This window comes from Chiloscyllium punctatum, chromosome 44 (genome assembly GCF_047496795.1).
Source record: "Chiloscyllium punctatum isolate Juve2018m chromosome 44, sChiPun1.3, whole genome shotgun sequence".
In the NCBI taxonomy this organism is placed as follows: Eukaryota; Metazoa; Chordata; class Chondrichthyes; order Orectolobiformes; family Hemiscylliidae; genus Chiloscyllium; species Chiloscyllium punctatum.
In genome coordinates, this window is record NC_092782.1 from 35,459,690 (window position 1) to 35,486,998 (window position 27,309).

Sequence of the window (27,309 nt, forward strand, 5' to 3'; positions counted from 1 at the left end):
TGGGGAGGCAATGATCTATTGGTATTATTTCTTGGCCAACTGGTATTATCACTAGACTATTATTGCTCGACTGTTAATCCAGAGATCCTGGTAATGTTCTGGGCACCTCGGTTCTAATCCTGCCTTACTATGTAGTGGAATTTGAATTCAGTAAATATCTGGGATTAAGAGTCTAATGGTCACCATAAAACCATTGTGAGTTGTCAGGAAGAGCCCCATCTCATAGGGTAAGAAACTGCTGTCCTTACCTGATGTGGCCTACATGTGACTCCAGATCCACAGGAATGTGGCTGACAATTAATTGCCCTGGGTGGATATTAAATGTGGCCTAACCAGTGAAGCCCAGATCTCGTGAATGAATAAAAAAAAAACTTCCTCCTGACTATATATCATTGTGCCACCACCTCTGATGAATCTGTCCTGGGACAGAATATACCTAATGATGGTAATAGTGTTGTCTGTGACATTGTGTGTAAAGTATGATTCTGTGATTGTGACTATATCAGACTGTTGCTTGACCAGTCTATGAGGCAGATCTCCCAATTTTGAAAGTATCCCTCCCCCCATTTATTGGTGATTTGGGACTTTGCAGGCTCAGTGGGCTAGAGTTTGCCATGTCTTTTTCAGTGCCTAGGTTGATGCCAGATGATCCATCCAGTTTTATTCCAGTTGACGCTGTATCTTCTTTTCCACCTATCCACTCCACCCTCTCCTCCCTGACCTATCACCTTCATCCCCTCCCCCACTCACCCATTGTACTCTATGCTACTTTCTCCCCACCCCCACCCTCCTCTAGCTTATCTCTCCACGCTTCAGGCTCACTGCCTTTATTCCTGATGAAGGGCTTTTGCCCGAAACGTCGATTTCAAAGCTACTTGGATGCTGTCTCAACTGCTGTGCTCTTCCAGCACCACTAATCCAGAAACTGGCCTTGCTGGGCCATTTCAGAGGGCAGTAAAGAGGCAACTGCATTGCTGTGGGTCTGAAATCATGTGTAGGCCAATCCTGCTAAGGAGAGCAACTTTCTCTCACTAAAGGCCATTAGTGAAGCAGGTGACAATCAACAATCATTTCTCCATCTTTATTGGACTTGCAATTCCAGATTTTATTGAATGCAAATTCCACCATATGCACTGGTGGGTTCCCAGAGCCTCACCTGGGTCTCTGGATTACTAGTATGGTGATAATATCACGACAGTATCACCTTCTTCCCTTGTTGACAAGGTATTTGGGGCAGCACAGTGGCTCAGTGGTTAGCACTGCTGTCTCACAGCACCAGGGACTGGGTTCGATTCCTGCCTCGGGTAACTGTCTGTGTGGGTTTCCTCTAGGTGCTCTGGTTTCCTTCCACAATCAAAGATGTGTAGGTCAGGTGAATTGGCCATGCTAAGTTGCCAAGTCAGAGGTAAACATAGGGTAGGGAAGTGGGTCTGGGTGGGTTACTCTTTGGAGGGTTGGTGTGGGGTTGTTGGGTCGAAGGGCCTGTTTTCATACTGTAGGGAACCTAACCTAGTAGTTAGGAATTATAATTGAGGATAAACCCTTCAAAAGCATTTTTCAGGTTATTTTGGAGAAGTTAAACCTAAATGCAGCGAGTGCAAAATCAAATTTAAAACAACAATCAAATGATTAAGTTAGGAGCATGATTTAGAAAGACTGTAATGAGAAGAAAGGGAGAGAACAGAAAAAGAAGATTATAAGCATGCTGGCCACTCTTAGTTTTATGCCATAGGTTTCAAATATTCCATTATGGGGCACTTTATTGAATGCCTTTTGGAAGCGCATGCACACCAGCTATATTAGCTTCATCACCCTCTTTATCAGAAAACGCAATCAAACTGGTTAAATATGATTTGCCTTTGAAAAATCCACACTCTTTCCAGATGATGTCTTAAAGCTTGTTACCAAAATCAAGTGGTTTATTGTAAGTCTGTGAACCCATATATGTACAGGCATCTTCACATTATTTCCTGGCATATGTTCATCTTGCTATTGAATGTATTTTGTTCATTTGTTGCACAGTTTTCAACTGCCACTAATCACCATGTCCCTGATATGTGATGACAGTTGTACAGCAGTATCACAGAGTGTGATACCATTACTGCTGGTTTACTGAAGAGTAATCTAAAGCTATTGAAAATTCTGTTTCCTCTATAATGAGATTATGGATTGACGGTGTCATCTCTGTCTATCTGTGTTGGTTTCAGATTGCTTTTGTTGAGCTAATGTCATTGGACTACCAGAGAATTAACATAATTTTAACTCTATAACCAAGTCATTGGCTGGTATAATCAAGTCAAGATTTGCACAGGGGGCTGTTGTTGTGCAAGGACCATGGAGTAACATTGCAATAATGTCACAGAGCTACCCCTTACTGAGCATAAGTAGACCTGTGCAGGTAGAGTTCAAACACTGTAGAATGGGACACAGTGTTAAACTGGGTAAAAACAATGACCTGATGAAGGGCTTTTGCCCGAAACGTCGATTTTGAAGCTCCTTGGATGCTGCCTGAACTGCTGTGCTCTTCCAGCACCACTAATCCAAAAACACAGTGTTAAGCTCACATGCGCAAGAAGAATATGATTAAACTTTATCTAATATTGGATAAATTAATACTTGCCTAATGTAGGTACCTAATAAGGTCAGAACCAGGTATATCAATGATTACCATGCACGCAGTACTTAGTATGACCATTATAAATAGCGTTACTTTGAAATTTAGCTGTGACAACATTTCTAGACTTTGCCTTCTCCTCAACAAGCCTTTCTTGAACTTGAACCCATAGTCAGGCATGAAACCGCATGATAAAAAGTTAGTTATAAAGAGTTTTTACAACTTACTTTCAATGGAGGTACTCAACATAGGTCAAGGGTGGTTAAAACATTGAGTAGATCATCCCAAATACTCTTCACAGGCTTCTAATGAGCAACTTAAAAGTGCCATTCAGAGGTGCCAGGCAGCAGAAAATCTGCCCAATTTTTATGCCAGGAATATTGGGTGATAAGAGTGGTACAATAGTACGATTTCACCTGTTTATAACTGTTTTATTGAAATGGGTGTCCTTAAAAGACACGGTATTTTCAAAGCAACAAATGCACCAGTGTATGACGAACAGTCTATGTTGGTACAACATGCATTTCTGCATTTGCAGCAACGTCAGCGCAATATGTTTCTGTTAAAGTTGATCCTGTTTGCACTCTATTGTACACAATTTAATAATGAATTTAAATACATTTACAGCCCAATGTTGTGATTTTTCACTAACAACAATACATAAAACCAAGAAGTGGAGGTGTAATTTACATAAATTACATTGGCTTGTTAATGAGTAAGGGACTACTTTCGAAACATAAGAAAATGAAGTCAATGACAGGTTATAATCACGAGCAATCTTAGAAAGAAACTGAGTTAAAAGACTGTTTTAAATTGACGTAGATTTTTTGCATACAATTGTGGTTTCATAATTTTTCATGAATCTTACATTTTCAGGTAAGACACTGAAGCCGATTTCCTGCTTAATGGAAATATACATGGTCAAATAAGCAATATTTTACCAGAGGTACAGGCTGCAGGCCAGCATAGTGCAACATATGGACAAGTAGAGAATATCCTTGAACAATTTTGTATTTCTTTTATGCCTATATGCTTAACGAGGACATTTGCAGAGACTTAGGCCAGAATTTTCTCAACTCCAGAGCAATACAAGCTTTAATTTGTTTTTCCTATTGTGCCAGATTTCCTTGTGAAACTGGAAGTCAATTTATTGGCATGCTGATTGGCATGCATGGGCCCTTGGAGCGACCTGTAAAGTTCAATGTGTAGAGGGAATGATGTTTAAGAATGTTGCCCACTCTGGGAAATTGAAAGTGCGTGGCAACCCTGCAATTCTATGCCAATGGGCAGTGGTGTTCTGGCAGGTTTACTAGTGGTGGACATTGAAGAGAAGCCAGTTTGGACCACTGTCCAACTGGGGAGGGTGACCTGCTTCCGAGAGGTGTCCACTCAACGGGCCAGCAGCTTGGCTGCCTTGCCAACCCCATGACTACAAAATGGCCACTGCTGAGGCTGCAGGAAGACAAGACAACTTCCATGCTGAAGCACACTCAAAGGGAACTCTTCTTTTTGTCCCAGAGTTGGGCAGGCACAGATGACTGAGGTTGTGATCTGTCCATCATCAATATGAAGTGAGGGAAGAGATTGCTGTTCCTCTGGCGATGAACTTTGTGTCCTCACTGTCCACTGGGGAAGTGCCAGATGATTGGAGGATGGAAAAAGTTATTCCCTTGTTCAGGAAGGGGAATAGGGATAATCCTGGGAATTATAGAGCGGTCAGTCTTATGTCAATGGTGGACAAAATGTTGGAGAGGATTCTGAGAGACAGGATTTATGATTACTTGAAAAGCCATAGTTTGATTAGAGATAGTCAGCATGGCTTTGTGAGGGGCAGGTCATACCTCACAAACCTTACTGAATTCTTTGAGGATGTGACAGAACACATTGAAGGTAGAGCAGTGGATGTGGTGTACATGGATTTTAGCAAGATGTTTGATAAGCTTCCTCATGGTAGGCTCATTCAGAAAGTAAGGAGACATGGGATACAGGTAAATCTGGCTGTCTGGATACAGAGTTGGCTGGCCCATAGAAGACAGAGTGGTAGTAGTTGGAAAGTATTCCGCCTGGAGCTCAGTGACCAGTGGTGTTCCGCAGCGTTCGGTTCTGGGACCTCTGCTCTTTGTGATTTTTATAAATGACTTTAATGAGCAAGTGGAAGGGTTGTTAATAAGTTTGCCGATGACACGCAGGTTAGTGGAATTGTGGATAGTTTGGAGGGCTGTTGTAGGTTGCAGCGAGACATTGACAGGATGCAGAACTGGGCCGATAAATGGCAGATGGAGTTCAATCTGGAAAAATGTGAAGTGATTCACTTTGGAAGGTCAAATTTGAATGCGGATTACAGGATTAAAGACAGGATTAGATTAGATTAGATTACTTACAGTGTGGAAACAGGCCCTCCGGCCCAACAAGTCCACACCGCCCCGCCGAAGCGTAACCCACCCATACCCCTACATCTACATCTACATCTAGATCTACATCTACATGTACCCCTTACCTAACACTATGGGCAATTTAGCATGGCCAATTCACCTGGCCTGCACATCTTTGGACTGTGGGAGGAAACCGGAGCACCCGGAGGAAACCCACGCAGACACGGGGAGAACGTGCAAACTCCACACAGTCAGTCGCCTGAGGCGGGAAATGAACCCGGGTCTCCAGCGCTGCGAGGCAGCAGTGCTAACCACTGTGCCACCGTGCCGCCCACGGTGTGAAGGAACAGGAGGCAGTGTGAAGGAACAGGAGGATCTTAGGGTCCATGTCCATAGATACATCAATATTGATTGGGTTGTTAAGAAGGCATGTGGTGTGTTGGCTTTCACTAGCAGGGAGATTGAGTTTAAGAGCCATGAGGTTAATCTGTAGCTCTATAGAGTCCTGGTTAGACCACACTTGGAATATTGTGTTCAGTTCTTGTCACCTCATTAGAGGAAAAATGTGGAAGCTTTAGAGAGGATGCAGACGAGATTCACCAGGATTCTGCCTGGACTGGAGGGCATGTTTTTTGAAGAAAGGTTGAGGGAGCACGGCTTTTCTCATTGGAGCGAAGAAGGACGAGAGGTGACTTGATAGAGGTGTACAAAATGTTGAGGCATAGAGTGGCCAGAGACTATTTCTCAGGCAGAAATGTTTATCACAGGGGGCATAATTTTAAAGTAATTGGAGGAAGGTTTAGGGGAGATGTCAGTTTTCTTTACACAGAGGTGATGGGTGCGTGAAATGCGCTCCCAGCAGTGGCAGTAGAGTCAGATACATTTTGGACATTTAAGTGACTCTTGGAGAGGCACATGGAAGATAGTACTAAGAAAGGTAGGTTAGTCTGAACCTAGAGTAGGACTAAAGACTGGTACAACATTAAGGGCTGAAGGGCCTGTATTGTGCTGTTCTATATTCTATGTCCTATGTCCTATGTTCTGTGTAATGTTAGAGCCATGGGGGCAGCCATTCCCACCAGAGGTCCTTCTCTCAATGACAATGAAGAGGTAGTGGCTGGTTTGAGTGGTGGCAAGTTAGAATGGGGTGTCTTCTGTATAGAAGTGGACATTGACCCTACATCTTTGAATGGTGTTAGTAAAGGGAAGCAACTAGATAAGGAGGAGTCAAGTATATGCATTTGAGAGATAAGGGCATTTCAGGATAGGTGACAGAAGAAGGAAAGCCATTGCTGCTGATACTCTGATAATGATGAGACTCGGTGAAAATATTGAGCTGGAGAATGGAGCAGAATTGTTGGGGAAGGTGATCTTCTAAAGTAATTTTGGTGCTGTTTCAGGGGATGTGATTAGTGAGATTCAAGCAAAAGTTCTAGGAGCTGTGGCAATTCACATTGAATGCAATGGAATATCTGATTTTGAAGCTTTGTTATATGGTATTAAAAAATAGGTGCCAATCAGGCGATCAGTGTGGAATGCATGCTTCATTTTATGGAGCTTTGATATAAGTGGCAGCAAGGTATGATCCCATGATTACTCTAAAGTGAGGCTTTTATTGTCCTTTTGTTGAAGTATCCCTTCAGTTGGGAAATAGGCAGGTTAAGTTAAAAGAAAATCAGATTGGCATTGTAGGTAAACATTCAAATTGTACTGAATAAATTTTATCTATTTATCAACAATTTGTTACATTTGAGACTTTGGGTTGAAATTTTCTTCAGGCAATTATCCAAAAGGTGAACTGAATCAAAAAGTGTACCATATGTTTAGGAATTCAATATGTATTCAAATTGAGTGTTGTTTTTGGCAATCTGCTTTATTGCACGAGGTATACAGTTTGTTTTAAAGCATAGGAAGGACTGCACTGCTAGCTGCAAAGTCCTCACCAATATTCTGCTTGTATTTTGATATTGCAATCACACAACTTCTCCAAGGACAAGGTTCTGTATGTTGAGGGAGTCCAATACCGAATTGGGATTTCATGAAGGGGTAATTTAAGATCAGTCAACTTATTTGTGTGTGAAAAGTTCCTTCAATTTGAAATCACTTAATGCAATTTTTGTCCAGTTGGTATTTTTAATAAGCTAGAAATCACAGCCATAACTATCTTTGGTAATTTCAATGTTATATAAAATTAAATTGCCAGTGTTAGAATTTGGCTTTTTAAAAATGCATTAATTCAAGGGAAGTAGGTATTGCTGGTCAGTCTAGCATTTATTTATCATCACTAATTGTCAAGAGGGCAGTTGAGAGTCAACCACATTGATCTGGAATCACATTTAGGCCAGAGGAAATAACAACAGCAAATTTTTTTCTAGAAAGGACATTATTGAACCAGTTAGTTTTTAATAACAATCGACAATGGTTACACGATTACCATTGGCCTGCTCTTAATTCTAGATATTTGTCAAATTCAAATTTCATGGCAGGCTTCAAGTCCACATTTTCAGAATATCTGCCTGGGGTTTTGGATGACTCGTCTAGTGAAATCAGCACAATGTTACAGCTTTATACGAGGTTTAAATGATACATCAGAAGTAAAATGTAGATTGGGAACAGATGGTTTAAATGGGGAGGGGATAAAGAAACAGGTGGGACAATTAAAAAAAAACCTCAAACACTAATTTTCATCTCTCAGAATGAGATCTCACACTTCTAAAATGAATTGTTCAAGTTCGGAGAGGTCATTTGCCAGAAATTATTATTTTATTCCATTTTTAAAAAACTGTCTGTTGTTCTGTGATTTTATACAGTTTAAGCAGTTCTGTAGGCCTCCCAGTCTATGTAATCATGGAGGCATCACTGTGCAATCATAGACCCTGTCTAAAAATTCTTGTGACCCATAATATCATTTATCTTAAACCACACTCCATGGTTATGTCAGGAACATGAATTATCCCCATTATTATTCAACACAGATTAATCTAAACAATGTTCACAGTTTGGCAACAACAAAGTGTTTTGTATCCCCTGTCCACTCTTTAGAACCCTCGTTATCATAATCGAAATCTCGACATGAATGACTTATTCACCGTTTTCTGATTCTGCATTGCTTGAGCATAACTTAAGCAATGGAAAATCTTGCATAAATAGATACTGCAATACTGCTCCAGGATTTCCTTCTTCAGCTGAGGAAAGAATGAGGTTTTTGCAAAGTCTATTCATGTTACAATTCTCTCTGCTGTATAAATAATTCCATACATCTACTCTATCTTTCACTGGCTCCCTTCATTTAAATTTCCTTATTGTGTTTGTATTTATCTGGTATAGCACGTCCAAAATTTATAATGATAACAAGAATAAGTCACGAGTGCACATCACTATAATGCAGTAAATCTGACAGTAACTACTGGGGTCAGCACATGCAGCATTAAACAGAAATGTGGAAGTGACTATCAGAGATTCTCTGTTTGTCCACAAGGTGTGCTGTTGCAATCCTTATCGATAGACTCCGCATTAAAATGATTGTAATAGTATGCATTTTGGGTACTTGTCTTTTAATTTTAGAGTCAATGGTGGAAGATGTACATTCAGAGATTTTTTTTGAATGCAACTAAAATAATGACTTTGTCAAATGGACTCTCTGGACTTGAGCAATTTGTTTTAGAAGTGTGAAGGCTCATTCTCTCAGACGAAAATTAGTGTAAGTTGTTTTTTAAATGTCCCACCTGTTTTTTTTTATTCGCTCCTCCCTCCCTGCCACCCACTATTTAAAACATCTGTTCCCAATCTACATTTTACTTCAGATTAAACTTTATATATATTTCCTGTTTTTTACTTCATGGTTGAAACATTGCAGAGGAATTTTAATCCAAGTTAGTGTATTGGCTTGATTACAGGTGTAGGTCAAACCAGAGAAAGTTTCAAACTCAGCAGTATGCTGCCTCCAAATTCGAAGTTTTGTGAAAATAGGACAAGGAAGGGCAGCTAATGTGCTTCCAAGAGGTATATTGACATTCTAATGATCTTAATAAGACTGGTAGCTTTTAATTTAACTTGCTTTTCAGCAGCATCCTGGTCTCCCAGCTGGAGTAAGCTGAGATAAGTTTATGGGTTCAGGCAAGTGCCTTTTCTAGCTCTACCAGGAGGAATAGGTCTACTTTCTCACTTTCTCCCCTCATGATAGTCTCCTTCATACAAAGACTCTTGGAACAAGGGTTGGCTTACTGCCACTACCATCACACCATCCATCTCAATATGGGATGTAACCTCCATGTCCCATTCAACTCAAGGAGTGTGTGTGGCTGAAAGCTTTGCTGAACTAACCCAATACCTATTGCTCACCAGGGTCATAGGTCAGATCTTTCAGGTGCTGTGGCAGGTTTTAGAATGCACCCCACTCAACTGGCTTCCCATCAGAAATTTTGCCCACATAGCTTTCTTCCCTTACACCAACACTTAGGTCTCAATAAATATTCAGGCCATACTGTTGCTTGCATTATTTGGAGATTCCAGCAACTCCTGATCCACGGCACTTATCTCAATAAGATGCCAAGTTAAAGAAAACTTTCCCTGGGCACGTCACAAAAGATCTTTGGGCATCTGGCTGCAAGGTATCTGGATGTACTGCTTACTTACTGAAACAGATAAACTTGGTTAGTGTACAATGTATCTGCTCAATAACATTGAGAACAATAGGTTTGTTCGTATTGCTGCAGGGGGCGGGGGGAGGGGTGGGCATAATTCTGTGCTGCCAAAGCTAGCTAGTGTTCTTTAATTTTCTTCAACACAGAATCACTGGATTTTCTGGTTCTTTAACTGAATTGAACTCATCCACACAGCAAACTTTTGTGCACAGTGAATGGCATACTATGGGACATTTTAATATAATTAGAGTCAAGTTATTCATATGTAATCAAATAATAATTACATTTTTCTGAAAGAAAGCTATTATTGCCGCCTTGTTCCCAGTAAACTTATTTTTCTACATTGGCATGTGATATATGAAATTGAAGGTGAATATGTTTCTGTTATAAATGATGAGAGCTGCTTTCTCTTTGAAAACTTGTCTTAGTTCATATTAAAATGTAAGCATACAAGGATATTATTGCTTAATTTTTGAAGCTTTTGTTTTGGTTTCTACCTGTCTGTCTTTTGTATCTTTCTTGACTGGCACAGCCTAATAACATGGGATTTTCTCAAGTATGATCAATGCATTTTCAGAGACCTGCAGAGTCAAAGTGCTAATATTACTCAATGCAAAGTAAATTCTGTCTTTCAACATTGTTTTAATTAAGACAATAAAAGATGGAAAGAAGCACTTTCTTTCACAGTAACCGATTGTTGAATGTATTAGAAATCGCAAGTGGTACATGTTCTGCAAGTATTGAATTTATTTTGAAGTCTGTCTTTTGAAAGGAAAAATATTAAACCATTTATGACATTTAGAAAATGTAGAGAATGGACAGCCTGATATTAAAAAGTAAATCTATGGATTAATATTTCAGGGTTCAATGCTTTCAAAATAAAGTTTTAAAACATTATCAGTAAGTTAATCCACAAAGACATAATGATAATTTTATTACATTTTGCATACTTATTTACATATTATAATATTTTGATCCCAGCTGATGTTAACATTGGCCAAGTTAGTTCCCAAAGTGAAACCTGACCTTACAGATTCTCACTGCTTTTTTTCTAACTGTGGAGGTCAGTTAGTGAACTCACTCATATAAGCCTGCCAGTGTACTTTTTAATAAATATTTTATTCATTTTATTAATAGGAACACTAACAATATTACAGCAGACAAAAAAGTTGGCAAGATTTCATCGCAAACATCAGAAAATGAATCCAACTCACAGGATTCCTTTTTATTGCAACAGAATTCCTTACAAACATCAAAGCCCTAGTAATGATTTACCACAATCTCCACTCCCAGGCTTCTGGCACATTGTGGCACCATTGCAACCTACTTTTGTCTAGCCATTTGATTTGATTTGTTTTTGTTTGATTTTGATTTGGTTTATTATTGTCACATGTACTGAGATTCAGTGAAAAATATTGTATTCTGTGCTGTCCAGATAAATCATACAAAAGTACATCAGGATATCCCAACAAAATACAGAATATAGTCTTATAGCTGTAGAGAAGGTGCAGAGAAAGATCAACTCTAATTTCTGCTCCTTCACTAAATGCATTTTCATCAGCTAGTATTGCTCCCAGAGAAAGCAGAGTTAATATTTTGAGTCTAATGACCTTTCTTCAGAATTCGGTGCAGATTGAAACATTAACACTGCTTTCCCTCAACATACACTGCCAGAGTTTCTGAGTTTCTCCAGCAACCTCCAACTTTGTTTTAGATGTTCAGAGTCTGCAGTTCGTTGTTTTACTTTACAAATTCATTAAACGCTGTTTCTAGCAGTCTTGCAGAATTTCCTATTGGAGAGTTTAACACTTTTGCCTTCACTCTCTGGTATGCACTCAAACTGAGGTGGTCGGTTGCTCCCTTTGGATTTTTCTCTATCTTTGTGTGCCCTTGAACCTTTGTCACCAGTCAACACCCAGTTTTTTTTTAATACCTCTTTTGAATGCACTGAACTATTAATCTCCATCTCTTCACTTCCAATGTTGTAAAGCCTCATTAAGATGCATGTAAATAAATAGACCTGCAGACTTCTCAATACTAAACTTACAAAAATAGCCCTAAAAATGAAACCAAAAAACTGTTTAATGCAGAAAATACAAAATATTAATTAAACTTAAATTTGCATTGTCCAAACAATATTAAATACAATTTTTATTGTTGGCTAGAAATTCCAAGAAGGCCATGTGCAAATATGTTGTGTACCCATGCTGTACACCTGCACACGGAAAGGCAGGATGACCCCATTTGGGCGATAACAATGCTGATTGGGAATTGTCTGTCTAGACCCACTATTAAGCATTCCTTCCAGGCAACTTTTGGATTATACTAGCTGAAACATTGGGAAGGAATTTACTGATCTGGAATGGTGAGTGATAGACTGGAAAAATAACTGGAAGCCTTGTTGGAATGTTCCCCCAATGCAGTCTGACCACTGAGGAAGTTTCTCAGTGGCAGGACCCGATGTGAGATTCATTCCCTGCCAGATGGAGGTAAGGTAGCCTGCTGAAATATTCAAATGTTTTATTACGGTGATTTTCTGGAGCAGCTCGCTACTTCGTTTCAACACCCATCCTGTGGCCATTGGAGATCCACTGGAGATAGAGATTTTATAACAAAAGGAAATGGTTGGTGAATGAAGAAGACTGTAACTCAAGTGTATCATCCAAAGGGGATGGCCTGTTTAACCCCACTCATGTAAGTTTTTCACATAATAGTTTGATGTCTTCATGGTGAGGTACCTCCTCTATCGCTGATCTCCCTTAGCAGCTTTCACCTCTTCTGGTGGGGCTGACAAGGATTTAGACTTGCTGATTCCCTTATTGGGCCTGAAGCAAATCCATTCTGGCTGAAGCTCTCAAGTAGACAGTTGGCCCAGAGCATCCATTTAGGAGGTTCTTTTCTGGAATATTGTTGAGCCAAAAACAGAGTCAGTATTTGCATTTGGCCTCAACGTGGGGGTCATGAAGCCCACAGTAAAACTGTACCCATCTTAATGATTGACTCAAAAAATAACAATAAAGTAACGAAGGCCAGTTTGAGATGTTTGAGCATCTTTATTAACATTCATCTAGATATTTAATGCAATGGAAAGCTGAATGATTTCTAATTTGCCTTTTTTGAAAGTGACAATGAATTCCTTAAAGCATTGAATCACAAATTAAATTGAAAATGTCTCATTATTCTTTTATGAAAAATGTGTTAAATCCAGAAAAATGTATTTTGTCGGTGTTTTGTGTGTAATAACCTCTCTGTCAGGGGAGTTTTTTTTAAATCACTGGAGACTTAGGTTTGTACTTGCACCAAGAAAAGAAAACATGTTTTTTTGTCACTAATTAATGCTTAGATGTCTATTCAAGGGTTGTTATTGCCTTGTAGCATGATGAGCTGTCCTTTATGTGAGTCCCCGCAAGCAGATTTATTACTGACCTTCACTAGAACCATATTGCACTCATACCATACTTGATATTCATAGAATTGGAGAAATGAAATAAGATGCAATGTCTATTAGCCCATTATATATGCACCTGTATTTTTTTCTGCTTATTTTGACTGGAGTTTTGATTAAGGACATACTAATAACATAGATGTTCAAATAATAGTGATGTTGCAAATTCAACATTGTGACTTCGGCCTCTTAATACAAGTTAACCCACTTCTTATGAAATCATATCAGTTGGGAATTAAGTAAGCATTGGAATAAGCAACAATTTTGAATTGAAAGGTAATGCATTGACCTTAGAGGGGATATAGTGCAGATTCAGTGTGAGGACCAATGTACTTCAATTATTCCACTGGGTATTGGCATCACCATCAACATGTATTGCCCATTTCTAATTTCCCTTAATATGGTGGTGAGCCACTTCCATGAACAACAACAATCCATACGGTGTGTAAGTACACCCACAATGCTGTTAGGGAGGGAGTTCCAGGAGTTTGAGCCAGCAATACTGAATGAACTACAAGATATTTTCAAATCAGGATGGCAGTGAAACTTGCAAGTGCTGGTGCTCCCATGTATCTGCTGCTGTTGTCCTTTCAGACTGCTGAGATGGCAGATGTGGAAGGTGCCATAGAAGGAGCTTGCCTTTTATTCCCTTGAGCTTATAGCATTGAGGGAGAGGTCTAATCATGGTATTTAAACAAGAAAGGAAAGCATAGGACGGGTGCAAAGAAAATGTTTCCTGTGGTGGAAGAAACCAGAAAAAGGCATAATCTTGAAAATAGATCAAGGCCCATTAACCATGAAGTTTAGAATAGTACAAACCTGGAATTCTCTAATTTGAAGGCAGAAAATGGGTCAACTGAAATTTTCAGGACTGAAATACATTAAATTTTGCTTAGTTAAGGTGTCCAATGATATGAAAATACTGGTTAGACAGAATTGAGCCATGACCTGAAAGAATTGTAGACTTATCAGGCAATAGACGAAAAGGAATCAATACCTTACTATTTAGCCATGTTCCTATCATTATAATTTGCCATTGTATTGTTTATATTTCTGATACAGTTACTAGTATTTTCACCCGAGATGTCCTGAACTCCCTGTCACAGGGCTTAAGATCATAATACAGTGAGTGTTGCATTATTAAAGCTGCTTTCCTTCAGATGAAATATTAGCCAGAGGCCATGCCTGCTTATTCAAGTGAATCTAAAAATCTCCATGCACAGGGCAGAAAAGGAATTCTCCCAGTTCCCAATGTTCCTCCTTCAACTAATGCCACCAGAAAAAAAACCCAATAGATTAAATGGTTAATCATCACATGGCTGATTGTTGGTCTTCACAAATAATGATGCCATATTTGCCTACGCTACTATCAAAACATTTTATTGAAACTAACAGTTTACTAATTCTAATGTTCTGTTTCCTACGTCCATCAAGCCTAATTTATGCTGGCGTGCATGTGGCCTGTAATTTTATGTCATCTACTGTGACACCTTGTGAGAAATCAAGTGAGAAAGATGTTTCTTTCATTCATTCCTAGAAGTTCAAATTATAAAGCAGACATCTTCCAGTGTGATATGAATTTCAAGAATCGTTCCAGCCCCTGAATGATGTGGGCATTAGTGAGTCAGTGGGAAAGTAGGAAGAGATCGATAGAAATGAGATTCTCGACGTAGGGAGATAAAATCTGATTCTCTATCCAAATTCGGAGTAGCAACACAAGAATCTCACTTGAGTGGTGAGAGGTGGATTTGCATCTATGTACATGCTTAAGTATGGCTCTATTGTTAAATCACGCCTCATTGATATGCAGTTTTCATGCTCCCATCCGCTGGATAGAAACTAGATGTGACAATCCTCGACATGAAAGTCAGAGCAGGTACCTGCGACTCCAGTTCACTGCTCGCTCCTGAGGGTTTCCATCATGGACAACAATCACCAACATCTTTGATCATGCTCCAAGCATCCACATTCCCAATCCATGGAGGTTGGCATTGCACACGTACCAGCCTCACCATACTCTCCAGGTCAATCTCTGAATTATATACAGTACACATCTGCAATCTGATACTGCACTTGGAATGCATCAGTACCTATCAATGTAATGCTACTGCCTGGACACTCCACACACAGGGACAGCACATTGATTTGACCAGGGCACACCTTCAGGCACCTCGTTTACTCTATTAATACACAGTCTTATGTCCACTTGCAATGTCACATCTCTACGTGTTCTTGCCATTTTTGCTCTCTCCTCTCAGTTAGATTTTAAATGCTGACAATACTTTTGTCTTGGCTTACTGCTACAAAGCCAGGCAGCTTGACATGGTTGCCAGGCAATCACGCGCAGGGGTGGACATTTTGCTGTATGGCACCATATCAATGTCACACCAACACTTTATACCAGCAGTCTGCATGTGCTTCATCCAAATGACCATGTCTCAAAGTCTAAGTGGAGCAGTCCTCTGTCAGAGGGTCTTGGCACAGTAAGTCAACGGCATCATCCTCTTCAGTCCAGAGACTTGGACAATAGTCAGCCTCTCGGGGCAATCAGAATCAAGGGTTCCATAACTTTACAGTCTGAGAAGTGGGCTATGGTCAGGCCTGCAGGTCGAGTGCAATCAGTTTGGGAGCTGCATCATCAGTCAGGGGTCTTGTCAGTCATTGTTTGGAACTGACTGTCCATGTTGGTCAGGGGGAGGCCATGGTCAGTCTGGATGCAACTCTCTGAAATGCAAAGGAAGGTATGAGGGCCATTGCTGTTATAGGAAAGTTGGGGAGGTCAGTGGTATGGATTGGAGGCAACATGCTGGGATGCAGAGGGGGCAATAATAATGATGGGCCGAAAATCAACATGTACATGGGGGTGGGAGACAATATTACATTGGAGGAACATAGGTTACTGCAGGATAGAGAGTTATTGATGATCACAATCAACCTGACGTTGATGGGGTCAGTGTAACATGATGGTTGGCATGACTAAGCTGTTGGCTCATGCTTTGAGCATTGGGGGAAGAATAGCACCAACTTAGACAGGGGTTTAGTGTCACATGACACTACAGGTGGATAATTTTATAGCTTGGCTCTTAAATAACAATTTTTGTTTCAATGTACATTGTATTTGTGATGAAGTGTCAGCCATGCCACCTCTCTGCCCCGGGGAACATTTGTATTTTGTCCCCCTCTCACTACATGGACAATGAAGGGCATCTCCAGGTTGGCAGTACTTGATCTAGTGTGCACTGGTCTTTGTACATGGTGTTGACACTGGAATGCTGGAGGTCCCAGTGTGAAAAACCTTGCTAGGGCTTAGGGAGAGAAATACTCTGAAACTTGCCAAAATTGGTGCTTAGCTTATTTCTAGTAAAATTCAGAGCACAGAATGTTATTTTCTAAACTGGCAGGAGTGAGTCCAAACTGTTGAACTTGCCAAGCATAAATCAGCTGTCATCACAAACAGTGTTGTGATATGTTTTACCTTGATGAGAGTACGCAAACCTAAATAATTTTATCGAGGAGAGCTGGCCTGTTTATCAAAGCTGCAAGCAATGCCCAATTTAATAGAGTCATAGATGAATGTCCATTAGTAAATACTTATTATGTCTATCTGGAGATAGATTCAACCGTGATGGTTACATCAACACCAAACTCATTGATAATTAATTTAATCTTTTGCTTCTTTTGGAACCTGAACTTCAATATCATGTTCATCAAATTCCGCAGAACTCCTTTGTCCAGTTAATCTGGGGAGACAAAATCTCCTCGAGATAGGCCTTCATTTTACGAAAGAACGATGCTTTTACATTTCTAAGAGGAGATGCTCCCTCAGAAGTTCCGAGCTGCATGTCTGTTCTAACGGTTCAGTCATAGCGCAGAACTGTCAGGAAGGAGGCGAACCATGTTCCCTTTCATGGCAGTCACTTAACGTATTCCCCACAGGCACTTTGACAACTGCTGTCAAACTGTGAGTACATAGGGTGAGTGCGATGTTAAGGTGCTGGGAGATTTGGGTGGCAGATAAGTGGGATTCCCGCTGGGAGGAGTGCCAACTGTAGAGGGGTAGGCTGTCATAAGTGCCAAGATGAACTGGTGGTTTGCCAGTTTAGTGGCATGCCAGGTTAGGGTGCCAGATTGATAAAGGGAAGGTGTAAAGTTGGTAGAATACCACACTGCCAGGTAACTAGAGATCCGACTGGGCAGAGTGACAGGTAGGTAGGGGGTACAATGTCTGGGTGAAAGATGGCAACAGAAGTGATGCACTGTTTAACATCCGTCAGAGAGGGTGGGCAAAATTGGTTCAGCGCGGGGAGGGTCAGGAACAGATTGTGAAAGGTTGGAAAGTTGGGTCTGCTGTGGCTGAGGGTCAGACAGGGCGGGTTCTGTCATGTCAGGTCTGGGTTCAGCATGAGTCGTTGGCAGCAGTGTCGCAAGGAAGGCAGGAGTCGAGGAGAGGGACGGGGTTCTGTCATGGTCCATTGTGAGGAAAAGGCACTGTCAGGTTAAGTGTGCAATCAACTGAACAGTTATTCAGGAGTTAGACTGCTTTTTTAATGGTCCAACTTTGCCTGAGTAACTGTCTCATTTGGTTTCATTGGAACCATCCAAAATCTCTGACCTAAATGAAGACTTTCAGAAGGTTCGAGACTGAATGGATTTGCTGAATTGAAAATTTAATTTCCCAGGCAATACGATATCTAGTCAGCGTTGACAAGTTGGACCAAAGGGTCTATTTCCATGCTGCACTTCTCTATAACTCTCTGACCCTAATTCCTTTGGAGTGTGTTATGATGGGGTTTCCACAGGTTTGCCATATGGAACTCCCATCTATATTGAGTAACAAATGTTTGGCCAGTGGAAAATCCAGGCCCTGGCAGTGCAATGTTTTGAAAATTACTTTTTCCCATTATTGCAAAGATCAGAAACTGCACTATATCCATAATGATCCTTGCAGGCAAATCATGACAGGAGATAACAGTGTGGATAAATTGATGTAGACCATTGCTGTTCTGATTATTTCTCTCTCTATAAGATGCATTATTTGAAGTTGTTGGATTGATAAGAGTCTTCTGATTACTGCATTGCTGGTAGTTGCCATCCCTCCCACTGGCATTGCCCAAATGGGCACCTGCCAATTGATGTGGCACGGTGGCTCAGTGGTTAGCACTGCTGCCTCACAACGCCAGGGTCCTGGGTTTGAGTTTGCACATTCTCCCTGTGTCTGCGTGGGTTTCCTCCCGGGTGCTCCGGTTCCTCCCACAATCCAAAGATGTGCAGGTCAGGTGAATTGGCCATGCTAAATTGCCCAGTGTTAGGTGTATTAGTCAGGGGTAAATATAGGGTAGGGGAATGGGTTCCTCTTCAGAGGGGTGGTGTGGACTGGTTGAGCTGAAGGGCCAGTTCCACACTGTAGAGAATCTAATCTAATCTAATCTGTAAACTATCAGAGCACAGAATTGCAGCCTGGGGACTGGCCACTATGATGGATTGGCATCATTTTAAATGTGTATTAAATGTTCCTTCCAGCCGTTCTTTCTTCATGGTAATGCCATACAAAAGTAGACCGATGAGAAATGGCATTTGTAGCCTTTACTGTCGAGTTGGTAGATGTCAAAATCTGGCATCTTCACACATTGAAGGTTATTTAGGCTAAACACCACTAAAAAATCACTCTGGAAGATAATTCCCAGTTGCAGTAGCCACAGCGCACACTGTCTGCTGGTACAATTTGTTTTCTAATTAACTTGGTCAGATGTTATTGCATCCCTCTGGAGCAGGTGGGACTTGAACCTGAGTCTCCTGGATCAGAAGTAGGGACACTCCCACTGCACCATCAGAGCCTTTGTGCTGGTATAAAAATTCTTCCCTTTCATCCGTTTCAGCCTGTTCTAATCGCTGTACCTTATCATTCTCATTCTTCTTCCTGCCAATGCACAATGGGAGAAGGACCAGAAAATTTGGAATTCCAACTCCTGGCTCTTTATTTAAATGAAATGAGAGTTTTCTTTTAGTTGTTTGTGGGAAGAACCAAGTAATTTTATTGAGTTTAAAAGCATTGATTTTTGAGGCAGAAAATCCTGGCCAGAATAAATAGTTCCCCTGTTGAAATGTGACAGAAAATCAAAATTTACATGGACAGTCAAGACTATTACTTTTTGTAAAATTGTGAGCAGCATTCTCCTTGAATGTTGCTTCAGTCTGTTCCCTTTATCCTTCTTTTCATTATGACGCTGGCATACAAAGTGCGACAGTGCAGGTACTAAGATCGAACTGTATCCCACAGAGATAAAATGTCAGACGTGCTTTCCCTGAATGTGATAGACTGTTTGCAGATTCCTTCCTCTCGGGTTGTTTTACTGAACACGATTTGCATTTTGCAGTACTTGTTCGATGAATCAGACATAGTGAATGCCTGTCAGCCTTGATCCATCATTGAAGACTCAGTTATAATTCAATTCCTACAAACCTGATCTCCAAACGAAAGGCAGTAACTTATATTTAACGTGATGTTAACACAAACTGCATAATAGGAAGTGGAATTCCTATATAGATGAACTGTTGCTCCAGTTACTTGTCTCAAGAAGTTAGAAAGCTTGCTGCCTTCATTATTTTTGAATTAGTTACTGGAAATATAAACGTTCACCTGGGTAAGATGAAAAGAAAATTGCATTTCTACAATACTATATCCTCAGATGTCTAATTGAACTTAACAAGCAGGGAGTTCATTTGAAATGCAGTGACAATAACTTGGCAAGCACTTTGTACACTGCAAGATCCAAGGGAACAGCAATGAGTAGAATGACCGATTAATCTGGTTTTGGTGGTTGTGTTTGAGAGAAGAACTTTGCTCAGGTCTAATTCATTTTAGATCTTCCTAAATAATCTTAGTCTTTTTGAAATATGTGATGGACTCTTTAATATCTATCTGAATCTCTGCATCATTTGAAAGTCTGCATCTCTAATAGTCCAGTACTTTGCTGAAGTTAGAGTACTCAGTACACATTGCATTCCTGAAATGAACTGCAAATCTTTTGATTCAGAGCTGTCATCAAGTAAACTGAGCTGGAAGCTAAAATACTCGTACCAGAGTGATGACAATGTTAAATTGAATCAAGTAGCCCTTCCTTACAAGTAGAAGGTACAATTAATGGGCAGGGGATCTAGGTAACTACTGGTTGCCTAATATGTCAGAACAGGAAATTAAAAATATCCATGAAGTAAAACACTGTTTGAATTTCTAGCAGTCCAGATTTCCACTGTGAATCTTATAAAGAGGAGGTCTCAGATTAGGTTTCAATTGATGAACACCTCTGTTTCAAGTTGCGACTTTCAACTGACAGATTTTAAAAAAAAATCATTTTGTGGGATGTGGGTGGCACTGGCTGGTTTAGAGTGTTACCAGGTTGTGTGATTTTAATATTTGCCAATTTAAATATCTAGTCATGACTAAAATTAAGAATCAATTGCCATTGCAGCAGAGTTCCTCTGAGCTTGCTGCAAAGAAATTATAAACCCAGTACATGAAAAATATTTAAGATTTCATTGCACTCACCCAACCTATCCCATTCTTTCCCAGCAAATGCAAAAATTAGTCTTCGAACAAAATAAATAAAATAATTAAATAATCTGTGAGGTAGGTATGGTGGGAATGTATAATACATTCTACCACACTATCACTGCAACAGCATTTGGAGAACACTGCAAATTTCTAACATTTATACAGTGCAAATATGACAATTCTCTTCAAAACAGTATTTTTGTAATATGTGGTTGCATGAATGTAGTGTTATCATACATAATGCATACGTACTTATAAAAGGAAAGTGCAGCTGAAGCTATGTACTCCTTGGTTGTGTAAATGAAATTGGGACTTGAGAATGGAGGCAAATGACTACTAAGGTTTTTCAATGTTGATACCTTTGGCTTTTGATATCACAGGTTACATCAGGTCTTAGGTCATTACAAACTTCAAATGAAATGGAAAATAAAGTAGTTGTGACTTTTGAAAAAATCAGAGTAAAAATGTTTTTCTTATCGGTGCGGTCTCAGAATGGTAAATTTTGACTTTTAAATCTTGAAGTGAAATTACAGTGGCCTACAATAGCTAGGAGCCAAGTGGTTCCACAAATTAGGAATCAAATGTAGGATTTAAAGTTCAGGAAGCTGTGCAAGTTCACTTTGTTAGATGTATCATTAAAAAAGAAGAGAGAGAGAATTGGATGAATACTTGGAAGCAAACAACTTAGTGTGATGGAGAAAGTGCAGTGAGTGGGACTAATTGGAAAGCTCGACCAAGGAACTGAGAAGGCATAATGGATCCTTCTGTGCTGGCTGTTTGATAGAGGAGATTAATCACTGATATTCACAATGGTAGAGTTCAAATACTTTGGAAGGACAATTTAACAGTTAGGAGGTAGGAAGTGACTTCTTCCTATCAAAGAATATGTGATGAGAGAAAGTCTTTGAAACAAACAGTCTAATGAAACTTAATGGTGGTCTTGGCAAGAAAAGTGATTGAGTGATTTGGTGAAGAGAGACTGGTGAATTGCTCTGATAGAAGGAGACCGATATATTTGTCCTCATTGACTTTCCTGTCCTGTAGTAAAATTATGCCTGCGTATATTTAGTGTTTGCTAGAGAAAGGGTGCACAGATGATTCTTGAGAATGTCTCCAAGGATAAGGAACTTCAGCTTTGTGGATTGATTAGAGAAGGGTTTTCTCCTGAGAGAGGAGAATGGTGGTTCTGGGCGAAGAGAAGGTTGAGAGGAGATTTGTTAGAGGTGTTCCCAATCATGAGGGGTCTGGAAAAAATAGACAGAGACAAATGCTTCCTGCTGCAAGAAGGATTAGGAACCAGAGGACACTGATTTAAGGGGCTTTGCAAAAGAAGCAACGGTGACATTGGGAAAATATGCAGCAAATAGTGTGGAAGTGGAATACATTGCCTAAGAATGTGGTGAAGATAGTGTCTCAAAAGAAAAGTGAATAATTATATTCACACAAGGCCACACCTTGAGTATTGCGTGCAGTTTTGGTCTGCATGTCTGAGGAAGGACATTCTTGCTATCGAGGGAGTCTAGTGAAGATTCAACAGACTGATTCCCAGGATGGTAGGACTGACATATGAGGAAAGACTGGATCAACCGAGCTTGCACATGCTGGAATTTAGAAGAATAAGGGGAGAATTTCACAGAAACATAGAACATCCTTATGGGACTGGACAGGCTCACCGTGGAAAGAATGTTCCCAAAGTTGGGGAAGTCCAGAATTGGGGGTCACAGTCTAAGAATAAGGGGTAAGCCATTCAGGACTGAGATGAGGAAGAATTTCATCAGTCAGAGTTGTGAACCTGTGGAATTCTCTCCAGCTGTTGGGGCCAGTTTATTAGATATATTCGAAAGGGAACTGAACATGGTCCTTGCAACTAAAGGGATCAAGGGGTATGGGAAAGAGTGGGAATGGGACATTGAAGTTGCATGATCAGTCATGATCATATTAAATGGTGGTGCAGCCTCAAAGGGCTGAATGGCCTACTTCTGCATTTAATTTCTATGTTTCCATCTTTCTATATGAAGAGAGAAAAGTTTCCAGAGCTACAGCAAAGAGACCGGTAGCAGGATTATCTTGCTGGCTCTTACATAAATCTTACAGCGGTTCAAATCTGTACAACCAGAAATGGACCAGTTGAGTTGTTCTTGCAGAGAGCTGGTATAGGCACAGAGGTTTTTGTGGCCTCATCCTGGGTTGTAACCTTCTATGGTTCATTTCATATGAAATTACAAACTGGATTAATAAAAGGTTATTTAACTATCAGCTAAACACAATGTAGGAGCAAATACTGCAGATGTTGGAATCTGTACTGCAAACAAAAGATGCTTGAAGTTCATAGTGGGTCAGGCAGCATTCATGGAGAGAAAACAAGCTAATGTTTTGAGTCTCGATGCACTGATGAAGAATCTCCAGCATTTTGTGTTTTCAGTGTTTAATTGCCAGCATTGCTTTCTTTCAGGTGAATTGGCCATGCTAAATTGCCCGTAGTGTTAGGTAAGGGGTAGATGTAGGGGTATGGGTGGGTTCCGCTTCGGTGGGGTGGTGTGGACTTGTTGGGCCGAAGGGCCTGTTTCCACACTGTAAGTAATCTAATCTAATCTAATCTAATCTAATCTTTAAACTGGTTTAGTCAAAATGTAGTTGAGAGTGTGGTGCTGGAAAAGCACAGCAGGTCAGACAGTATCTGAGGAGCAGGAGAGTCGACATTTTGGGTCAGACCCTTCATCAGGAATCACTTAACACAAGTATAACATGAATACTTCAAATTCTGTATGACCACACTGATGTACAGAGAAGAGAATTTGGAAAAAGGACTTCAAATTTTCATTACTGATTCCTTTATCCACTGTAGGGTGACTTATCAAATCCATTCTGAGACTGATATGGAATGATTTCTTGCACTGGTTTGCAACATTTGCAATTAACTAAGTGTTGCAAATTATCTCAAATTAACCTGAACCTAGCAGGAATGATAAACAATGCATGTAGCCCTCTACCCTCCTTCATTATCAATATGCTTATCTATGGTCATTTTTGTAAGTTGGTTTATTGATTTACAATAAAGCATAATTCCTTATTTAATGACGTTTTTTTAAATTGCATTTTAGATCAGTTTCTTTGGTAACTTCTGTAGATTTATTGGACGTTTCTTTAATCAATAGTTCCAATCAAGTTCAATCTTTTGTTTTACTTCCAGCATCGCCATGGGTTGATCTAACAAAGACTGCCAATAGGATCGACTTGTATGATGTTCGGAGAAGACCATGGTAAGTGCTGCTTCAGTGAGGGGATGTAGGCATTTGGCAAGCTAGCATGTGTTGCCCATCCCTGTTTGTCCCTGACTGGTTTATGAGACCCTGTCTATGGGCAGTTAACCTTAATAATGTGGGTCTGGAGTAATGTATAGACCAAACGAGGTAAGAATGGCAGATTATCTCATCAAAAGGTTATTAGTGAGCTAGATGGATTTTTATGAGGATCAAACATAATTGTCATGGTCACCATTACATAGACACTCTTACAATTCCATATTTTGTTAAATTAATTTAAATTACATCAGCTGCCATGGTGGGTTTTGAACCCTTCGTCCCAGTGCATTAGCCTCGGCCTCTGGTTTTGTCATTCACTGATGTCACCACTGCTGTCGTGAAATCATTTAATAACATTTGTAATAACATTAGTCATTGGCTTCCATCCTGGAGCACTGAATGCTATTTATAAAAAGGTAGAAGAAAGTAAAAGAAATATTTGAGTTGATACAGTAAACTTAAAGAAAAGTTAGAAGTGACTATCCATAGTTATCATATTGCTATGATCTTGAGGGAGACCAGTAACTTTGAAAGAGAATTTCAAACTTTCAGTTATTAACTGAAAGAATTATGCCACAATGTTTCGCATTTTAAAGTAAACTGTTTACACGAGCTAAACAAATTAAATGCTGCTAACTTAACACTAAATTCCATAAAACGTTTAAACTATAAATTTTAAAAGCATACAGAACACGCCCCATTTTTAGTTTATTTCCATCTGAGAGTTTCCCTCTACCTTTTAGGATTTTGAGGTTTTCTCCACTTCTCTTGCAACCAAACCAAGGTGAGCTACAGATTCCAGGCAGTAACTTTGATTCTTCTCAGTGTTCCTGCTATTCTTCAAGCTGCGAGATTTCTTAGGATCCTTCTGCCAGCATCCTATGTGGCCAACTGCTTAAGCAGCTCATGATCGTGGACATCCCAGCTTCAGGATTGGCCTCACTACTTTCTTGTTCAGTGACTCCAAAATCAGAAAACATCCTCAGTTTCTGATGGTTTTTTGCTCCTGATCTACAGCTCCTGCCAGATTTTTCCTTTTGCTCATCTCTAAGCTCCTTTGTGGGTCCAACACCAACTCCTATTTCTTTGAGATATCATACAAGTGAAACCCAGGGACACAAAAAGCTCCCTGCATCTACCTATCTATCAGCAAGCAACATGGCCCACGTGGGATGTCCCAGGTGTAAATTTCGACTAACTAACTTTATCTGCCAAAAATCACTTTGATTCTGGGGTCCAAAGATTTATGTCTCAAGAATAATTGCAATCTCAACAGAATCACTGGTTCCATTGTCAGGCTAAAAAAAAGACCACTTTTGTTTATTGTTTCCCTCTTCCAACTCTGACTTCTTAAAAATACACAGGCTGTCTTTTGAATTACAGTTACTCAAGGTCTGTTTATTGGTCTCCTAATCCAAGTGCTTCCATTATCATTCATCTAAAACGTGCCTCCAAACATAAAGTTGCACTCCTAAAATGTGAGTCTAATTTTCGCAACGATATTCATCGTGAACTGTAAAAATAAGAACAAAGAGTTTTTATTCACTTTGATATTCTGTTTCTTCATTCAACAAATCGACAGTCTGAATGTACAGTTCTAAATGCTGATGTACATGTTTGGTAGAGATTACTTTGAGCAATTGCTTATCAGGAGCTAACATGTACAGATGTAGCTGCTCTCACAGAGGGCCAAAGTGGTGTGTGTTGTCATGTTAAGTTCAGAAGCTGTGCCAAGGCAGTTTCCTTCATGCTTTCATTAGCTGATAGAGTTTGTTGCAAAACCTTGTCAGCAAATAAAGTGCAAATGCATGCTCATAATATTAAGGTGGATGCAATTTAATCTTTTAATTGCTTAATTATTTAATGCAGCTCAATTACATAAAAATAACCTGAGCTAAAAAGTTTTTAAAATTCATTCCTGGGATATGAACGTCATTGGCTGGATCAGCATTTACTATCCATTCCTAATTGCCCTTGAGAATGTGCTCGGGAACTGCCTTCTTAAACTGCTGCTGTCCATGTGCTGTCAGAAGATCCACATAGCTGTTAGGGAGGGAACCCCAAGATTTTGACCCAGAATTTTCAAGTCTAGGTGATTGACGTGGGGGGCAATTTGAGAGTGGTTGGGAATCCCATGTATCTGCTGCCTTTACCCTTATATATGATAGTGTTCAGGAGTTTGAAAGGCAAAATAACTGTGGATGCTGTAAATCAAAGACAAAAACAGAAGTTGCTGGAAAAGTTCAGCAGGTCTGTAGGATCTATGAAGAGAAATTAATGTTTCTGGTCCGGTGACCCTTCCTCAGAACTGAAAAATAATGCAGAATGCTTCAGCCTCACTATTTTGACAACAAAATTAATGGGGCTGTTATCTCTCTGTAGAAATGGCAATATAAGTGACCTCCATGGAAATGTGTGATTAATTTGCAATTGAAAAATATTGTATCTCTTCCTGCCATCCATGTTTTTTTTGATGTGGTATTGATTTTATGTTTCCCAGTCAGAAAGTAGTAGGATTGTTGACCTGTTGTTTGACCTTTGTTAACACAAGTTAACATTCAACTTCCAAACATACTTTTAAGTTTGTTCATGGGATGTGGCCTTTGCTGGCTAATCCAGCATTTATTTCTCATCCCTAATTACCCAGAAGATTGTTAAGAGTCAACCACATTGTCTCTCAAAGTAATAATGTGGATTACACCAACATGTATGAACGAGTATCAATGACTTGGCATATGCTATTCTCCCAGTTAGGGAACCATCATTTCTTGCGCTATTTCTCTCATGCCTCCTCAACAATGAAGGAAAAACACTTCATTTAAAAAGCTTTATGTTCAGCAGGGTGTATTAGTTTATAGAAATCCATCTTACAGTCTCCTTCAGTCTATTCAGAATGGTTGTCTAATTGAAGCAATGAGAGAATGTCAGTAAATTCTGTTGCTTTGTCGCAGTTCAGTCATTAGACTGTACATTTGTCATTGTAGGAGGTTTTGTGGTTTCTGTTTTGTGATACCATGTATTTATGCATTCGGAATAGAATTAATACAAGCCTGGCAGCAATTGCCTAAATCCTCACAGCCTGATACAAAAATAGCATCCTGTCCAGGGTGACCAAAAGAGAATGAAAATAAACAAAAAAGGTAAAATATATTTTTGACAGCGGTAAGGTATAAAATGAAACGTTTTAACTCAGATAGTGAAGGTATATCTGTCAATGGAATGTCCAACATGCTTCTTTTCTGCCAGTTTCTAAGATTTGTGTGGGTGAAATTGTAGAAATCTGCAGGCATTAACTATTAATTAATGCCTTGCTAAGGTGTGAGTGTCAATCAAATATAATGAACAACCTACTTGGGCCACCTGAGACTATATCGGCTTTCT

The 27,309-nt window shown here is 39.8% G+C and overlaps 1 protein-coding gene across 7 annotated transcripts in view; it reads left to right on the forward strand.

Annotated features, from left to right (window-relative positions):
• LOC140466870 (voltage-dependent calcium channel subunit alpha-2/delta-1) overlaps nt 1-27,309 on the forward strand; it is a 662,544-nt gene that overhangs the window by 390,250 nt on the left and 244,985 nt on the right. For all 7 annotated transcript variants that reach the window (XM_072562612.1, XM_072562611.1, XM_072562615.1 and 4 more), the window contains one exon: nt 23,817-23,886. In XM_072562612.1, coding sequence (XP_072418713.1) covers nt 23,817-23,886 — 70 coding nt within the window. The remainder of the gene's footprint in view (nt 1-23,816; nt 23,887-27,309) is intronic.